Below are 15,515 nucleotides of genomic sequence, written 5' to 3'. Positions count from 1 at the left end.
GACGTGTTTACTCTGGCTAGCAGGCAAGGGTTTGCACAGCTCTTCATTTTTATAAAAACTGTTTGGCATTTAGATTGCGAAACTATGAATATTAGCATTTTGTCATCAGATATCTTTATATACTTTAGATATATCTTTTATATATGTGTGCAGTATATGGGTAGTGACATTAGTGCATGTCTGATCAGGGGTTGTTCAAGGTTTTGTGACCTGTGGCCTGAACCACTCCTTACTGTGATGTCACCTGAACAACTTGATGGTACTGGTCTATGTAGTGATCAATTTCTGTCCTGAAGTGAGACCTTTATGTTCCTGTGCTGCATTGTATTGTGTGCATATTATACTAATAATATTACAGACGTCCTCAGTGTATCTTTAACACTAAAGTTGACATTTATATTATGACTTCTTAGTTTTATTATTTTCTTGATGTTTAATTTGTAATCAGACTTTAGCCAAGGTTAATATATTAAAGGCTCTGACCACTCTGACCATTACAGCTGCCAATTATATTGGCATAATTTATGTGCTGCCCTATATTGTTTGTAACTTACATTCATAGAATTAATTCCTATATGTATACATAACTATTCAGCTGTCACCTATGCTTACCTTTTAGCAGTTTAAAGTTACTAATAAAAGGCAGAAAAAAATAATTGTACCAACTGGATTTTTTCCAGAGTTGATGTGGTGATTGATTGTGACATGATTCCTTTTGCACCTTCAGCTACCCTCGGATTATCCTTCTCTGTTGAACCTATATATTAATTTTAGGTGGTTATGCTTTGAATTTGCTTCGTGAAGTCAGTGCAAGTGAAAGATTGGAATAAAACCACCATTGTTTCCATAGAGTGCTAATGATAGTACTCAGTATTTTTACTCTTCTAACACAGGTCAGAGAAGTGCCAAACTGAATAGTTTTTCTTTTTTCTTTGTTGTCTAGGCCGGACTTACAATGACTTAAATCAGTACCCCGTTTTCCCGTGGGTTATCACCAATTATGATTCAGAAGAACTGGATCTGACACTGCCCAGCAACTTCAGAGATCTATCCAAGGTAACTTACTTAGAAGTTGTGAACAGCTCAGGGACTGGGTAATCATCTTTCTGGAGTACATGCTTTGCCGTTCTTGCTAGTTCTTCAGGTTTCAAACTGTTTGGTGTTGGAATTGCCCAGAGTTTAGTGAAAATGTTCCACAGAAGGATGTGTGTGGAAGTCACACAGCTCAACAAACATGAGGAATATTTATAGTAATCTCCAGTGCACTCCAGAGTGTATCTGCTCATAACCCTCCTAATTGATCAAAAGTAATCTTGCAGTCAGATATAAACTATGAAAAGTTTTAAGGAAAAAAAAATATGATGCTCTGGCCACTTGTAAAACACTAGCAATTGAAAAAGAATGCGAATGAAACAGTGAATTCATGGTGCTGTATTGATTTTTATAAATTTCTGTCTGTATTGCTGTTTTTTCTGTTGTTTTTCTTTTTTATATAATTATATAGAACTCTTTGCTGAGAGTCTGACACTGCACACATTTATTCCATGGAAAACAAATGCATTCTCAGACTATGTCTACATGTCTACAATATTTTATTAATGTTCTCTATAGTATTTTACTTAATTGTGTGCTGTTAGATGTGTTTTGCAAAACTTTGCACCATAAAGTTTGACGTCATTAATTTCTTTTCAAATGGTAGCAGAGTCCAGTTTAAAGTAGAAATAATTCTGTTCATTGACGAGAGTGAATTCCTTATGTTCTCTACTTTAGCCACCTTTTCTTCTGGTCAGACAGCCATCTATCTCCTCTTTATAATAATCATGCTTAGAAATGTCCCAAATGTTATTTTTCAACTATGGTACCTGCTTAATGTGTGTATCCAAAAATTAATTATTTTCTATAAAATTTTCTATAAAATTCTGGTTTCTCTGAGCCGATAAGCCTGTTATGTTTGATTTTTTTAATTGATGAGAATCAAGTAAAGGTTAATTCCATACTGAAATATAGAAAGAAGAAATGCCTCTTTTTCCTGGGAGGTGGTTCAGGCTCAGTATATGGCTGTTTAGATTTGATTCACTCAGATGTGAACCTGTTTCTTTGTAGCCAATGTATGTTGGTACAGATCCCTGCTTGAACTATTTTGCATGTGTCTTTAAGAATTTCGACTGTTTTTTTTCTTCTATACTAGTCAAAAATGGGCTTGCAACATTCTTTTCCTGTTTTACTCCCAAAACTGTATCATATTTGGTGTGTCACCACACTGTAGGGATTTATGGTTCATTGAATACTTGAACAACTTTCATAAGAGCATGTGGCTATGTTGAGCTGCTTGAGCACATTGTACAAGACCAGAGAGTACTGTCAGTGAAAGCAAAGTGTATTTAAGTCATTCTGTACACAACATTTGCAGTATTGAGCATTATTGTTATTTTTGTTCTTCTTAAGGAATAAGTTGATATTCAATTAATTTGATCAGTGAAAGACCTTTCCAGAGTGGATCAGATGTGAACTGATTATTTGCTGTTTAGTTAATCAAATAATCAAATGAGTTTCACAATTACAGGGAAATTGCTAGTGTATCAACACTGAATTTGGGTTATAAACTAAAAAAAAAGGAAACTCATATTCTGAAAATTCACAAACTTACTAAAATAGACCAGTTCACAGGATGTTTACAGCAATTGTTTTTGTGCTGTATATTTTTTGTTTCCAATCCATGTAGGAGAATATCAGCATCTGAATTCTAAGCTCATTTCAGACCTGTTAATCACTTTAAAGCCCTGATTAGTCTTAAGTGTAATTACATCAGATATTTGCTTAGAGAGCCTCCTCTTTAATCACAGGCCTGTGTTTCATTTTCCTGATACTGATCAACTAACTGGCAGTCTGCTGAGAAGCAAGGCTATTGCAGCTGAGATACCATAGCACATGGAGAAGAAAGCCTAATCTTTTCAGACCAGTAGAGAACCAATTTGCTTATGCTCTTTCATTGATATCTCATAAGCATCAGGTAGCAATGTTCGAGAAAACCCCCAAAAAGGCACAGTTTACCTGCCAAATCAGCTTTTTGGTCTCTGGAGAGCAAAAAGAGAGAAAAAGAGAGAAAATTCCAGTTTACTTTTATACAAGCACAGTTAATCTTATGTTTTTGTAATTTAATTGTCTACTTGTTCTTAGACATAAAAAAGCATTGAACAAAAAGACCAAATGCTCCATTCAAAGAACAATTATAAAAAGAACAATTTTTACAATATTTAAATACTAATATTCAGAACAAAAATCAATTACAGTTATGTCTGGTTTCATATTTTGTCCTTATAACCGTCAAGTTAATTTGCCTCATAGTTTGAGAGAGTTTTATAAGAGAGAAGGTAAATTTCTTCATTAGCTTTCAGTTTATTTTGCAAATGATCAATGAGAGTTGTTCGCCCCTGTGAAAGCACTCACTGGGTGCAGGCTGAGCTCTATGATCATGGGTTCCGAGCCTGTGTCATGCCAGTCATGCCTGGGGTTCGCGCACAATTGGCCAAGTGTCACTGAAGGCCGGCTGGGATTAGCGGGTCAGGGCTCTCTTGGCTCTCAGTGATCCCTCCAGCCTACTGGGTACTAGCAGGTTTATGGTGCGATTGGATATGCCTTTGCTGTAATCTGCTGTGATTCTCCGGTACAGGGCTACACTGCCTGCAATATGTTAAAAGACAAGTGGCTTGGTGGTGGGCATATTGCAGGAGTCTGCCTCATTTTACCCTGTGTGTGGTCGTGGGGTTTGTAGCTTCAAGCCAAGACTTGAAAAACACAAATTTTGCTATTAGCACAAAAATAATGGGTGGTCATTTTTTAAAAATGAAAATGCTGATTAAAAGAATCTAACAGTATCCTGCTTTTTTATCTTAATACCATAGTAAGCTTTATTTTATATAGCACCCTTCATGCTACCTCATATCTTGGGGCCTTACAATAGAATAAGAAATCATTTTTAACTTAATAGAATATATTGCTATTATGTAAAAATAAGATTTAAGAGTATCTAAATGTGCTGACTGAATGAATAACCCAAAAACTAGTTTTAGACAAAAGTTGTTTGAAATGTAAAATACAATAACATGTATTTTGCTCTATGGAGAATATTAGAATTGCTCTGTACACTATACAGTATCTGCTGTATATTGTATACAGTTAACAATCAAATGGAATTATTGAATTTTGTAATGCAAACCCTGTTCTATGGCAAATGTGGTCTGTATATGCAATTTGCATTTATTTTTGTGTAATTTAAACCTTTACAACCTTGCCAGAGTCTGTAATAACCATAAATTGAGTTTAATGGAACTTGTTGTGGGAGGATTCAGGATTAGTTTAAGGCAAGGCGACAGAAAGGGTGTCTGCCCTCAACAAAATTGCAGAATAAATCATGAAGTCAGGCCATTAACCACCTTTGAAAAGCGAAAAAGAATTTTATATTAATGGATTCCAAATACCTGAGAAGTAAAAATGAGCTATCTAAAGTAATTGAGTCAGCTAAAGTAAGCTTTTTATCCGCTGGATTTTTTTTTTCCTGGGGGAGTGATTCTGAATAAGGTGATTTTTTTTATAGAATGGGGTTTTCAGGTAGAACTTACAAAATCTTACAGGATAATTACCAGCAGTGATTCTGTCTATGGGTTCTGCACTGACACTGTGGTCTGGTTTTACTGCTCCTTACAGAATTAAAAAGGAGATTTGATATTAAATACTGTTTAATTTGCATAAATACAAACTTTGATACTAAAACATTATTTATAATGATAACATTGAGGACAGATTGTGATCACAAAAAATGACTTAATGAGAAAGCACAGTCAGCTCAGAAATAGTTTTGAAGTGCTGTTGTTTATTAACAAAAAAAACCCTCATATAACCTAATTTAAGATTATTTTACAAAGCAGGTTTACTTATACTTTTTATTCTAATGTAATTTATTCCAATTTATATTTAGGGCATTGGTCTATATATTACAATAGTATACTTTGAAGGGCATAATTCTGCAATGTTAATTTTGTAGTGGTAATTCTGTAACTGTTGAAACCGTTGCAATTCATTTTTTCCACAAAGTATATGCTTATACATTGTCTTTTTCAAAATACCAAATGTTTGTGGGATTTGTGGGAGTAAGTTCCAGTATTTCAATAACATTTTCTTTTCACAATTTATTTTTTACAATCTTTAAATTTGAATTGGGAGTTGGAATTTGGAGAAAAATCAGATTGCAAATTGTCTACTAAATTGTTTACACTACATATTACAGTACAGTGTATTGTATGTATAAATATGTATCTTAAGTGGTATGTTATTGTAGAATTCTTATTTTCTACATTTTATATATAATAGATGTATTACTCTAAAAGGTATTGTTGACTAACTTGCTACATTTGTTGAAATCAATATTTTCAAAACACTGTACCATGAGTAATATGGCAGTTTCTAGCTTTAGGTGTGTTCACACCTTTGGAATTTGATTTGAAGATTTTTGTTCATATAAATACTTTAATAAAAGGCCAGATTACAGAGGCAGAGTTCGACCCTGCCCTTGAATTCTTCAGTCCCACCTCCCTCTGTGTTAAATGGGCACTTTCCTTTGATGTGATGGTACTCCCTGCTGTGCTGATTCAACACTATCAGTCGTTTTCAAAGCACCACCATATTATTAGCCATTAGAAAACACTCTTGAAATGTTCCTGTTTACAAACCAAATCACACTTGACGTACACTGGTGTGGTGCTCTGCCGTGCACTTGACACAGCTGGCCAGCCAGGAGGCAGGGTATGTGTTATCTTTCCAGGAGCAGACATTCTGCCAACATGAGGGTGGCAGAAAGATGCCTTTCGCCCCTGGTTCCTCTCTTTATTTCTAAGCCCTCTTCTATCGATCGCAAGTCGCCTCTCCTTCCTTCTCCTGCAGTTCCCCCTCCTTTCTGAAGCCATTTTTTTCTTGTTTATTTGTGCTTCATATTGACTACTAGTTTGAAACATGACAGCAGTAGCTGTGGCTGCACCCTTTTTTAGAGATCTGACAAGCGCAGCTCTGTGCTCAGTCAAGCTTTCACGCCCAAGGGAGGAAAACGAGAGGGAGGGTAGCCTTTTTGCTGTCTCTGTCTTTCTTTTTTGTCCAAGAGCTAGGAGATCTCGGCAATCTTTATTACATCTGTTATATTCATATTGTTGACACGAGTAATATAAGTGTATGACCACTGAACCATGCATGCCTGTTCTATTTGGAAAGGGCATTTGTTTCTTAGAACTCCCAGTGTAATTTGCGTTTTTATTTTTTTTTCTCCTTTTCTGTCTCTAAGCATTGGTGCCGCGTACGGTGTTGCTTTGATAGAAACAAGTCATGTGAGACCGATGACATTGGGGACTGAAACTGCCGTGAACGTGGTATGACATACTGTTGTCATACCATATAGTATTGCTGTACAAATTTATGTTCTAGGTTGGAGTGGTTTTGCCCTCTGGGGTTTCCTTATCATAAACTTTAACCTCAACATGACATCTGGTGCTGGGAAAGATAACATTGTAGTTAATGTGAGCAGTGGCTGGTTTTACATTCAAATTGGCAAAAAAAAAAAACCATTAATTTCTAACTGCCTTTTACCCCAAAATTTAAATGAATAGGAAATGGTATATTTTGGACAGGTTGTGTGACTTGCATTTGACAAGTGGCTCACAGTTTAAAAGATTAACTTTGTATTTTTTTGTTTGAGACGAGAAACTCTTAATGTTAAACATTGTATAGAACCAGCATAGTTGGGTGATAATTTAGCGAGCATTAGAGATTTAATTGTGACATATTGACTTTAAGATGTTTCTTGCTTTTGCATCAGTGCCTTAAATATAGTGATACAATTGGATAAAGTAAAGATGTTACAAGAAACATGAATATTTCTTATAGGGGATTATTTATTACTCACACTTATTATATTTTCCATTTCTGTTTATTTGTTGTTGATTTGTTAATGGTTTTCAGAGGTGTGGCACATTGTATTTGTTCTCCATTACAAAGTGCTGTGGAAAAGATTGTGTTCAGTGTTATTAACCATGAAGTTTTGTGTTTACTCAACTTACAGAAAATACTGTGAGGACATTGCTAGCTTATTTGTTTCTGAAAATCCATGCATATGGAAATGTGTGGTGGTTAACTGGATTAGCTGAGTTAAATGGTGTGTTCGGCAGGTAGGTGATTTTTATCAGGGCGACATTAACAACCATTCCTGTAAAGGTGAAAGTACAGGGGTTATCTAGTGCTTTGAATGTAGATTTCTGTCTACGTTGGGCCTTATTTCCCATACCAATAAAAGTCTGAGGATTATGCGTGGGTCACGTAAGACTTGTTGGAGATGTGGATGTAAATTAAAAGTCAAGTGCTACACTGGTACAGGGATAAGACAAGGTCTGATGCATGTCTTTGGTAATGTGTGTAATTCAGGATTTAGTGTGCCTGTTACTGGTATATCTAACAGTAATGAATCAGACCTACTTGTCAGTGGCAGAAGACAGTGGTCTGTGGATTGTGCTGTTGTGAGAAGGGTCTAGTCTGGTTTTAATGTATACTTTACTAAATGGGTTAAAAAGTTAGTTTTAGTTAGTCTGGTGTTTATCAACCTACAAAAGTTAACAGTCAGGTGAAAATATAAAAGGAATAGTACTTTTTAAAGTCTTATTTCATCTGTATGTCTTTGTTTTATTTTGAAGTACTAATTTTGCAAGGCTTGTTTTTGTTTTCTTAAAGATGATTATAGATGTTTTTCAAATATCTAAGAAAGGTTAATTTGTATGGAAGTCCTTAAAACATTAACTTTAAGTGATAAACATTAACAGCTTATATTAGCGATGTATTCTGTATGTTGGGTTTATACAGTAGATGTGCCTGAAAATGGAAATAATTTTAAGAATGATGTGTTCATCTCAAAAAATGATATACAGATTTTTTCTATTTTTTCTCCCAAATTTTTAATCATTAGTGGTAGTATGTATGACAATGAGGAAAAAAGAATATATGTATACTGTTTAATGGCACTTTTAAATTTATTGAAGAATAGCAATACAATTGTACCTTGTAACTGCTTTACAGCTAATTAAAACATTTAAGCACCTCATTTATTCGGCCAGTTGTCAGAGAAATATTGGCCTGCACTGGCAGAGCATATTAGCCCAATACATTGTCTTCACTTTATCATAAACCTGCTGGGGATGCTTTGATGTACAGCACTGTCATGGTAGATCTATTGTAAGAAGGTCTCCTCTTCGTACTGCACTGTGCCATTAATTTATAGCAGTAAACAATGTGTAGCACTCTGGTCTCAGTGAAGCAGATTTTTTTTTTAATGAGGTGGATGTTATTACTGCAATAAATCAGCCCAATCGTGTAATGTATAATTCAGTGTGTGTATTCCCACTGTAGCTGCAGTGAGTAAGCCAATAGTGTATCATTGTCAGAGGGACAGCCTCACTGCGAGCCTGTACGGTCTCCCTCTTCAGTGGGTGCCAAGGCTGATCTACTGACTACAGAGGAAAGCTCAGGGAAGAAAGAATGCCTTCCTAGCTCTTCCACTATGAGCGTCAGTTGCCACAGTTGCATGCAGAAATCAATACTGCATCTGCCTGCTGGATGGGCTTCTCAGTGACATCGCCGTGATATGAAAGGGATGGGATCAATTCAAATTGGGTTGGACTTTATTTTCGAAAGGTCGTCATTGTGTTACCATTGATCCACCAGGGCAAGCCATTGGGAGAGTAATAAAAATTGAACTGGAAAAAATGATTTCTTTAAATTAGTAAATAAAGGAATGGCCCAGATCCATGGGGTATTGGTTTTGGAGGTCAATAGAGAATTAATGCAATTTGTGTTTCATTTTTTGTAACCAAGCAGGGCTCAATTTCCATGTTCCTGCCAAAATGCAAATGAAAACAGAAACCTTGCTTTTAGTATTCCAGCACTTACAGCCGAGTACGTTTGTGATTTTCTTTTTCTCAGGTGAACCCAGGACAGGATCATTTCACTACAATTAATTTGTATCTTTTAAAATACCGAGCATAGCATAATGTAACACAGCACAAATCACTGAGCTAACATTAAAATTGTGTATGTTTTAAACATGTGTTGATATCAAGTGTTGTTGATACATCCCTGGTTTTATTATTTTTTTAGAAGCATAGACTGTTAATTCAAATTGGATGAGGTTGTTTATTGTGAAAAGAAATGTTTTGCGCGATACTTCTAGTCCTGATTTTATTGAAAAAAAAAACATTTTCATAAGTTATGGGGAGGCGGTGTCCTCTCAAATCCATGATTTCTAATAAGACACCAAAATAAGTGATTGTTAAAAATTGAGAGTCCCTGTTTTCTACTATAACAGCTTCTGCATTTTTTTAACTTACAGTTTAAGGAAGTGCACGTGAGCCAGACTAGCCTAATCTTTTTACTAAATAGCTGAACCGGAAAGGAAACTGACTGCTGCCCTCGTTATGGATTCTAGCCAGAGCATGAGCTTCCGCCGACTGTAGGATCTGAGAGCCGTCATACAGTCACAACCACTTCACCGTTTTACACGCCGATTTCAAGCCACTTGTTATAAAAAAGAGGCGGAAATGCTTTCTAAATTAAGGTGAAATGTTGTCTTTGAAGGAGGACATTGTAAATCCAGTCATGCTTTTTAGTCTGTGTTTGAGGATGTAGTTTTATTCAAACTCTTTTTGCATTTTGATTAAAAGTAAATCTAATTATGCCATCCAGGAGACATGTTTTTCCAGACCCTAGAGAGGACAGGGACTGTAGAACGCTACTTTTATTTCTTTTCTCTTTCTGTTATGAGGTATTTTGTTACCCTTTCTGTTATTATTATGGTAATCTAAGCATTTAATTCCTATTTTGCAACTAGATACCTTTTTATTATTCTAGTCCTTTGTATTTTCGTAGTCTAATTGACAAAAACAGTTATCCCCAAGTGTGAGCATTAGACTTGGCAGCACTCTTAAATGCTGTGTGCAACTGTCGTCTGTGTCTTTTGTAGCCTGTCGGTGCTCTCAACCCCAAGAGGGCAGCTTTCTTCTCTGAGCGCTTTGAATCCTGGGAGGATGACCAAGTCCCGAAGTTCCACTATGGTACCCACTACTCCACCTCCAGCTTCACCCTCATGTGGCTGCTTAGAATTGTAAGTCCTGCAGGCCTTTTTGAAACTTGTTACTATGTGCATTTTCTCTTCTCTTGTCATTTTTTTATAATCAGTTTTCTTTTTTTTTAATAATCTAATACATGATACAGTATTCCAAAATGTTTTTTTTATTATTTGCTTAGAATGGTCTTTAATAAATGTCTGGGTTATAGAGACTGGATGAGATACCCAAGTCTCTCTGTGTTTACAATTATATTTTGGATGTTGTTCTTTAAACCCTATTATAAATGTGTGGAAGAGTTGACATTTCTTGTTTAGGAGAGGAAAACAAGAGGTCATCAGTAAGGTTTTAACAGTTTGAGTCAGTATACAATTATGCAGAACCTTCACTGTGACAACTATTTCCAAACTTTGCTCCAGACAGCCACTGGTTAGTGTCTACCTGAGCTGTGCTGCTGGAAGTGATAGGTCTGTGAGCTTTATGTTGACAGCAGTTCCCAGACAAGAATTAACTAGAAGTTTAGTGTCAGTACGATGCTACCATTAAAAAAACAAAACAACAACAGTTGCCTGTTTGTGGGACAGTGTTGTTTTCAAATTTCAATTATTTGACATTTCAACCAAATTTTGAAGCCTTTGGCTTGGTTTACTTGCCTTCCTGTGAAAGCTGTGTAGAATTGTATTATAACAGGTTTGACTCAATCCTTCTTTTAAAGGTTTATTTCAAAATAATTCAACTGAACTTATTTAGAATTAGACTCTTGCACTTACTAAGATCAATTAATTTGTCTGCCAGAAATAGAACAGTTATTGACCTGTTAAATTATGCTCTTCGCAAAACCTGTGAGCTGTATCAGTTTATTTGATAAGGTGGGGTTATGTAAATGAACATGAAACAGACTTTGCAGACCCAACCTTAATATGTTGTGATAAAACTACATTGTCTCTAAAAACACTGCTATACTAAGGAGCTTTCCAGTAAGGTCTTTATTCTATCAGATTTACTTAGGAGTTGCATTATTTAACAGTAATGTGCCCATGCAGGATTATTGACCACTGATTTACTAGCACATATTACAGCACTATATCACCCATCTGGGATGGCCATCTAATGTTTTCCTAGGAATAGTGATAAAATCAGAGTTTAATACAATCCAGAGTGATTCTCCACTGCTGTAATTACTCTAATAAAATAAGGCCGTGAATGATCCCAGCGGGATGTGGATTGATCCGATCCCATCGATCCTCACTGGGTTTATTTTAGATCTAGTAACCCTGATCTGTAGCAGTCATATTAAATTGAATCTTCAGCTGTAGGATCGAGAATCAGATTCACCTTTAAAAAAGCACGCAAATGGTTGTCTTTTAAACTGCAGTTTAAAAAAAAAGTTGAATTAGTTTCTGTCAGTTTAAAAGATGTATTATAATTTTATTGAGGTACACTAAGGCTTATGTCCTTCATTTCTCAGAGGAACCATTGTTTCATAATGACAGCTATCGATCTTATTGACTTTCCAAACAAGATTTAAAATGATTAGGCATCAACAAACGGCTTTAACATTTTTAGGTAACTTGTACAAGCTATTCAGTAGGATTTCATTACTTTTTTTCAGTGTTTCAAGGGGAAGTGTCAGTTAATCTCTTTGTTGTACTTTGTTCCATTACCAAATGAAAAGTTCTTCTATAAAATAATTGATGACAACATAATTCAAAGAAAATTTCCATCTATTATGTAATAAATTTACATTGTTTTTTTAAAAGAAAAATCAGATTTAATCAAGATAAGCTTTTCACTATAACCTGTTTTATTATGCTGTAGTACTAACATAAAACGTTTTGTTATACATACAGTACATACAGTATCTGGAGTATATGCAATTTGCACAGTGCATCTTTTTCCCATTCAATAATTGTATTTTTAAAAAGCAAATTTTATTGAGTAATATGATTGGCTAGGAAATAAATTTGATTAATAATAGTAAAACAATATGCTACAACCAGACAGGTGAAGAAAACAGGAGTGGAGGTAGTAAAATAAGCCATTTTCTTTTCTCTCACTTCATTTGGTAATGCTTTTTTTGAATGTTCCTATATAATGGCTTCATAATTCCTTCATAAGAAGTCATGACATCTGTTTAAGCTTTGCATCATACCAAATACTATAAATGATGCTAAAACAAATATCATGACCTTATGGGTACACATTAAGTCATTTGTGCCTGTCCCTGTAGGCATGAGTTTATAACATCTTGTGTAGGAGTGCTGAAGGGATTATTAAGGTATTATGCCACAGCATTCAAATAAAGCGTTACTTTTCATTCTTGGTTTTGTTTGCAGGAGCCTTTCACCACATTTTTCTTGAACCTGCAAGGAGGGAAGTTTGACCATGCAGACAGGACTTTCTCTTCAGTCTCCAGAGCTTGGAGAAACTGCCAGAGAGACACCTCAGATGTTAAGGTAGAACTGTGAAATAAAAAAATGTATTTTAATGTAATTAAGCTATATAAAGTGTTTCCATGTCATCTGCTCTGTAAGCTCATTACTTTGAGCACCCTACTAAGAAATATATGCCAAAAGATGGTGTAGGGTGGACGATTGACTCTTGTGTGCTACTCACGTGTCTTAGCTTCATGAAAACAGGATGGAACTCAGGCCACCAGTTGTGAAATCATATGAGTACCATCACTTAAACACACAGTGGGACCTCATACACAATGTGACCTAAAGGCACACCAGAGATAGTCCTCCATCCTACATTAGTAAATGCCAACAGCATGAGAATTGGTTATGTTGTTGTTAAAGGAGAACTTGAGAGCAAAACAAAAATCAAATGTAAACCAACAGGCAAAGGTTTATTCCATGCAGAAAAGAAATGAAAAGAGACACAACATTTTGGCTGTGAAGAAGGCTCCACAGCTGAAACAGTCTCTTTTCTTTTCAGCGTGGAATAAACCTTTACCTTGCAGACTACATGTGCTGACACAGCTACCTACTTGAATTTCTTCAAACATAAACTACAGTATACCAACTGCTTACAATTTTAAATCAACACTTATTTTTGTTATGCCCACCCCACTGGGAACAGTTAAATGTAGGCCTTTTACTTTGCGGTTCACACTAAAACATCTTGTGACTGCACATACTGTAGGGGAGAACAAGAAAGTGTAGTAAGATTCTTCTGACCTACAAGCCAGTTAATATTTTGCATGTCATAGGCTACACAGCCTCATGTACGAGGTTTGTATTCTATCAGTTACATTTTGTCTAAAACACTTTTGTCAGATGAATTACTTAACAGCCAAAATTATATTTTAAGATTGCAGACATATATGGTAATCAGTGTAGTATTCCTCTATATTTAGCATTTGTTCAGATACCTCAGAAAAGTTATACTTGGTTGAATGACCAAAATAAATCCCTATCAACATTACTAATGTACTAATGAATGCCTCTCAAAATCTTGCCCATAGATACAGTGCTCTGACACAAGAAAGTGGCCTACCAATAACCTTATACATTAGTAGAATTACTGAATTTATACATGTAGAATTGCTGAATTTTCACAAAACATTCATCGATGTGAAGCATCGGTGTCTGTTCCTGTGTGATGCCAGCCTACTGCTGGTCGTGATTGTTCTGGTGTCAACCCTAATACTTTATATCTTTTTCTTAAGGAAGCTCATTAAATTTTAGCAGTGTTTTCTGTTGATATAATTCTAAGGTAAAGATCATGTGAACCAGTTGACCAGATACTGCAGTTTCATAAAAAAAGGTTGAAGCATATGTGTGGTCACAACCAATACTTGTCATGCTACCATGAAAGCCTCAGGGTTTGTGATCAAAGCATCACACTAATCCTGACTTTTTTTTTTGCACTGGGGTCTAACCTTTATTTGAACCTTTGCAGAAATTTTCATTCTCAGAAGGGCTGTGGAGCCAGCAGTGAAACAGTTTCAAATCACAGTTATAGTCCACTGAACCCTTCAAAGCCCGAATGGAGAGTTTAACAAGTGTCAGTCCCTTTTAAAATATTTATTGTAATGCGGCAGCATTTTGTTGTCAGGTTTGATTTTGGCTGTTATTTATGTATTGGTTCATTGCTGATTGGTTTCATAAAATATTAAAACATGTGGTTCACATTCCAAGTAACACTTGATTGAAAAACATACCAAAATACCAACTTTGGCTCAGTCTGTCCTGTCACATCATATAAAGGTAAACTGTTGATTTAAAATCAGACAAAAATGGTTAGAAATGAACTTTAAAGGAACTTCTATTATTCATTCAATGATTTTTTTTCATAATTGCATGCTACTGTTATGTTTCATTTTATATAGTATGAAAATGCAGAAATACTTTTTAAAATGTTTTATTTAGAATGGGTAGGAATGTATAACAAATCATGTTTTAAAGTCTGAAATGGGCAGCTTTCCTGAAAGGAATCTACCTACATTTTATTAATCACATGTTGATTTTTTAACACAATTAATGCAGATTTTGTTTTGGTAAATAACCCTTGACAGTGAGAGAGGTAGTTTTTTTTTATCTATATTCAATAAACTCTGTCCGGTATCACATTGAAATACAGTGTTAACATAGAAAAAAGTAAAAAGAAACAGCCCAAGTGTTACTAGCACAATTGCAATCATTTATAAACTGACCAAAAATGTCAGTTTGTGTCGAGCAAAAGAAGTGATAATAGGTTAATTCCTCCTTGATCCGGTCTGTCTCTGCCTTGGCTACCCTGTCCTGACCTTGCGCACAAGCCGCTGACCTCTGCTATTGCCGTCAGCTGTCTGAAAGGCTGTGGCTGCTGGAAGTGGCCCTGGGGGGGGGTGGAGACTGCTGCTTCGCTGACCCATGGCAGGACAGGATTGCAGATCACAGCCACTGGCCTCTGACATTGCAGTGCAGGGCCACTGCACATAATAGCCTTCGAATCAGTCCCGTATTTTTCTGCTTGTTAAGTGGCGTGCAGTTGTGTGCTTGTTAGGAGGCAGACAAATTTTACACCGGTCTCTTTTTGTGAACTCTGGTCATCTCCAGCTGCCATAAACACTGACCCTTTTTCGTACTTGATCACTCCTGATGAGAAGGATAAAGAAAACATTTGTTTTTAGTTAATTTATTTTATTTTTAATTACTTCAATAGCAAAATTACTTTGCCAACACTGCCGATTCCATTAGTGTAATAACGTACTGAAATGTTTTCATTTTTGTTATTTTTTCATAAGGTTAGGATTTCACGTCAACTGAAAAAGCAAAATTCAGAATCTTATTCTGGAACTGTTTCAGATTGGTTTTGTATCAACATTTCAGACATCTCTGTTGGAAGAAAAGGAGTTTGGAATAATCTGCGTTTTGAAAT

At 35.6% G+C, this 15,515-nt stretch overlaps 1 protein-coding gene across 8 annotated transcripts in view; it reads left to right on the top strand.

The window, feature by feature from the left end:
* Window positions 1-15,515, top strand: part of lrba (LPS-responsive vesicle trafficking, beach and anchor containing) — a 289,988-nt gene that overhangs the window by 209,493 nt on the left and 64,980 nt on the right. For all 8 annotated transcript variants that reach the window (XM_088910702.1, XM_088910752.1, XM_088910744.1 and 5 more), the window contains exons 43-45: window positions 944-1,056; window positions 10,046-10,186; window positions 12,485-12,604. In XM_088910702.1, coding sequence (XP_088766828.1) covers window positions 944-1,056; window positions 10,046-10,186; window positions 12,485-12,604 — 374 coding nt within the window. The remainder of the gene's footprint in view (window positions 1-943; window positions 1,057-10,045; window positions 10,187-12,484; window positions 12,605-15,515) is intronic.

This window comes from Atractosteus spatula, chromosome 1 (assembly GCF_055471065.1).
Source record: "Atractosteus spatula isolate fAtrSpa1 chromosome 1, fAtrSpa1.hap1, whole genome shotgun sequence".
Taxonomy (NCBI): Eukaryota; Metazoa; Chordata; class Actinopteri; order Semionotiformes; family Lepisosteidae; genus Atractosteus; species Atractosteus spatula.
Note: the sequence above shows the minus strand (reverse complement) of the source record. Positions and strands in the feature narration are given on the sequence as shown.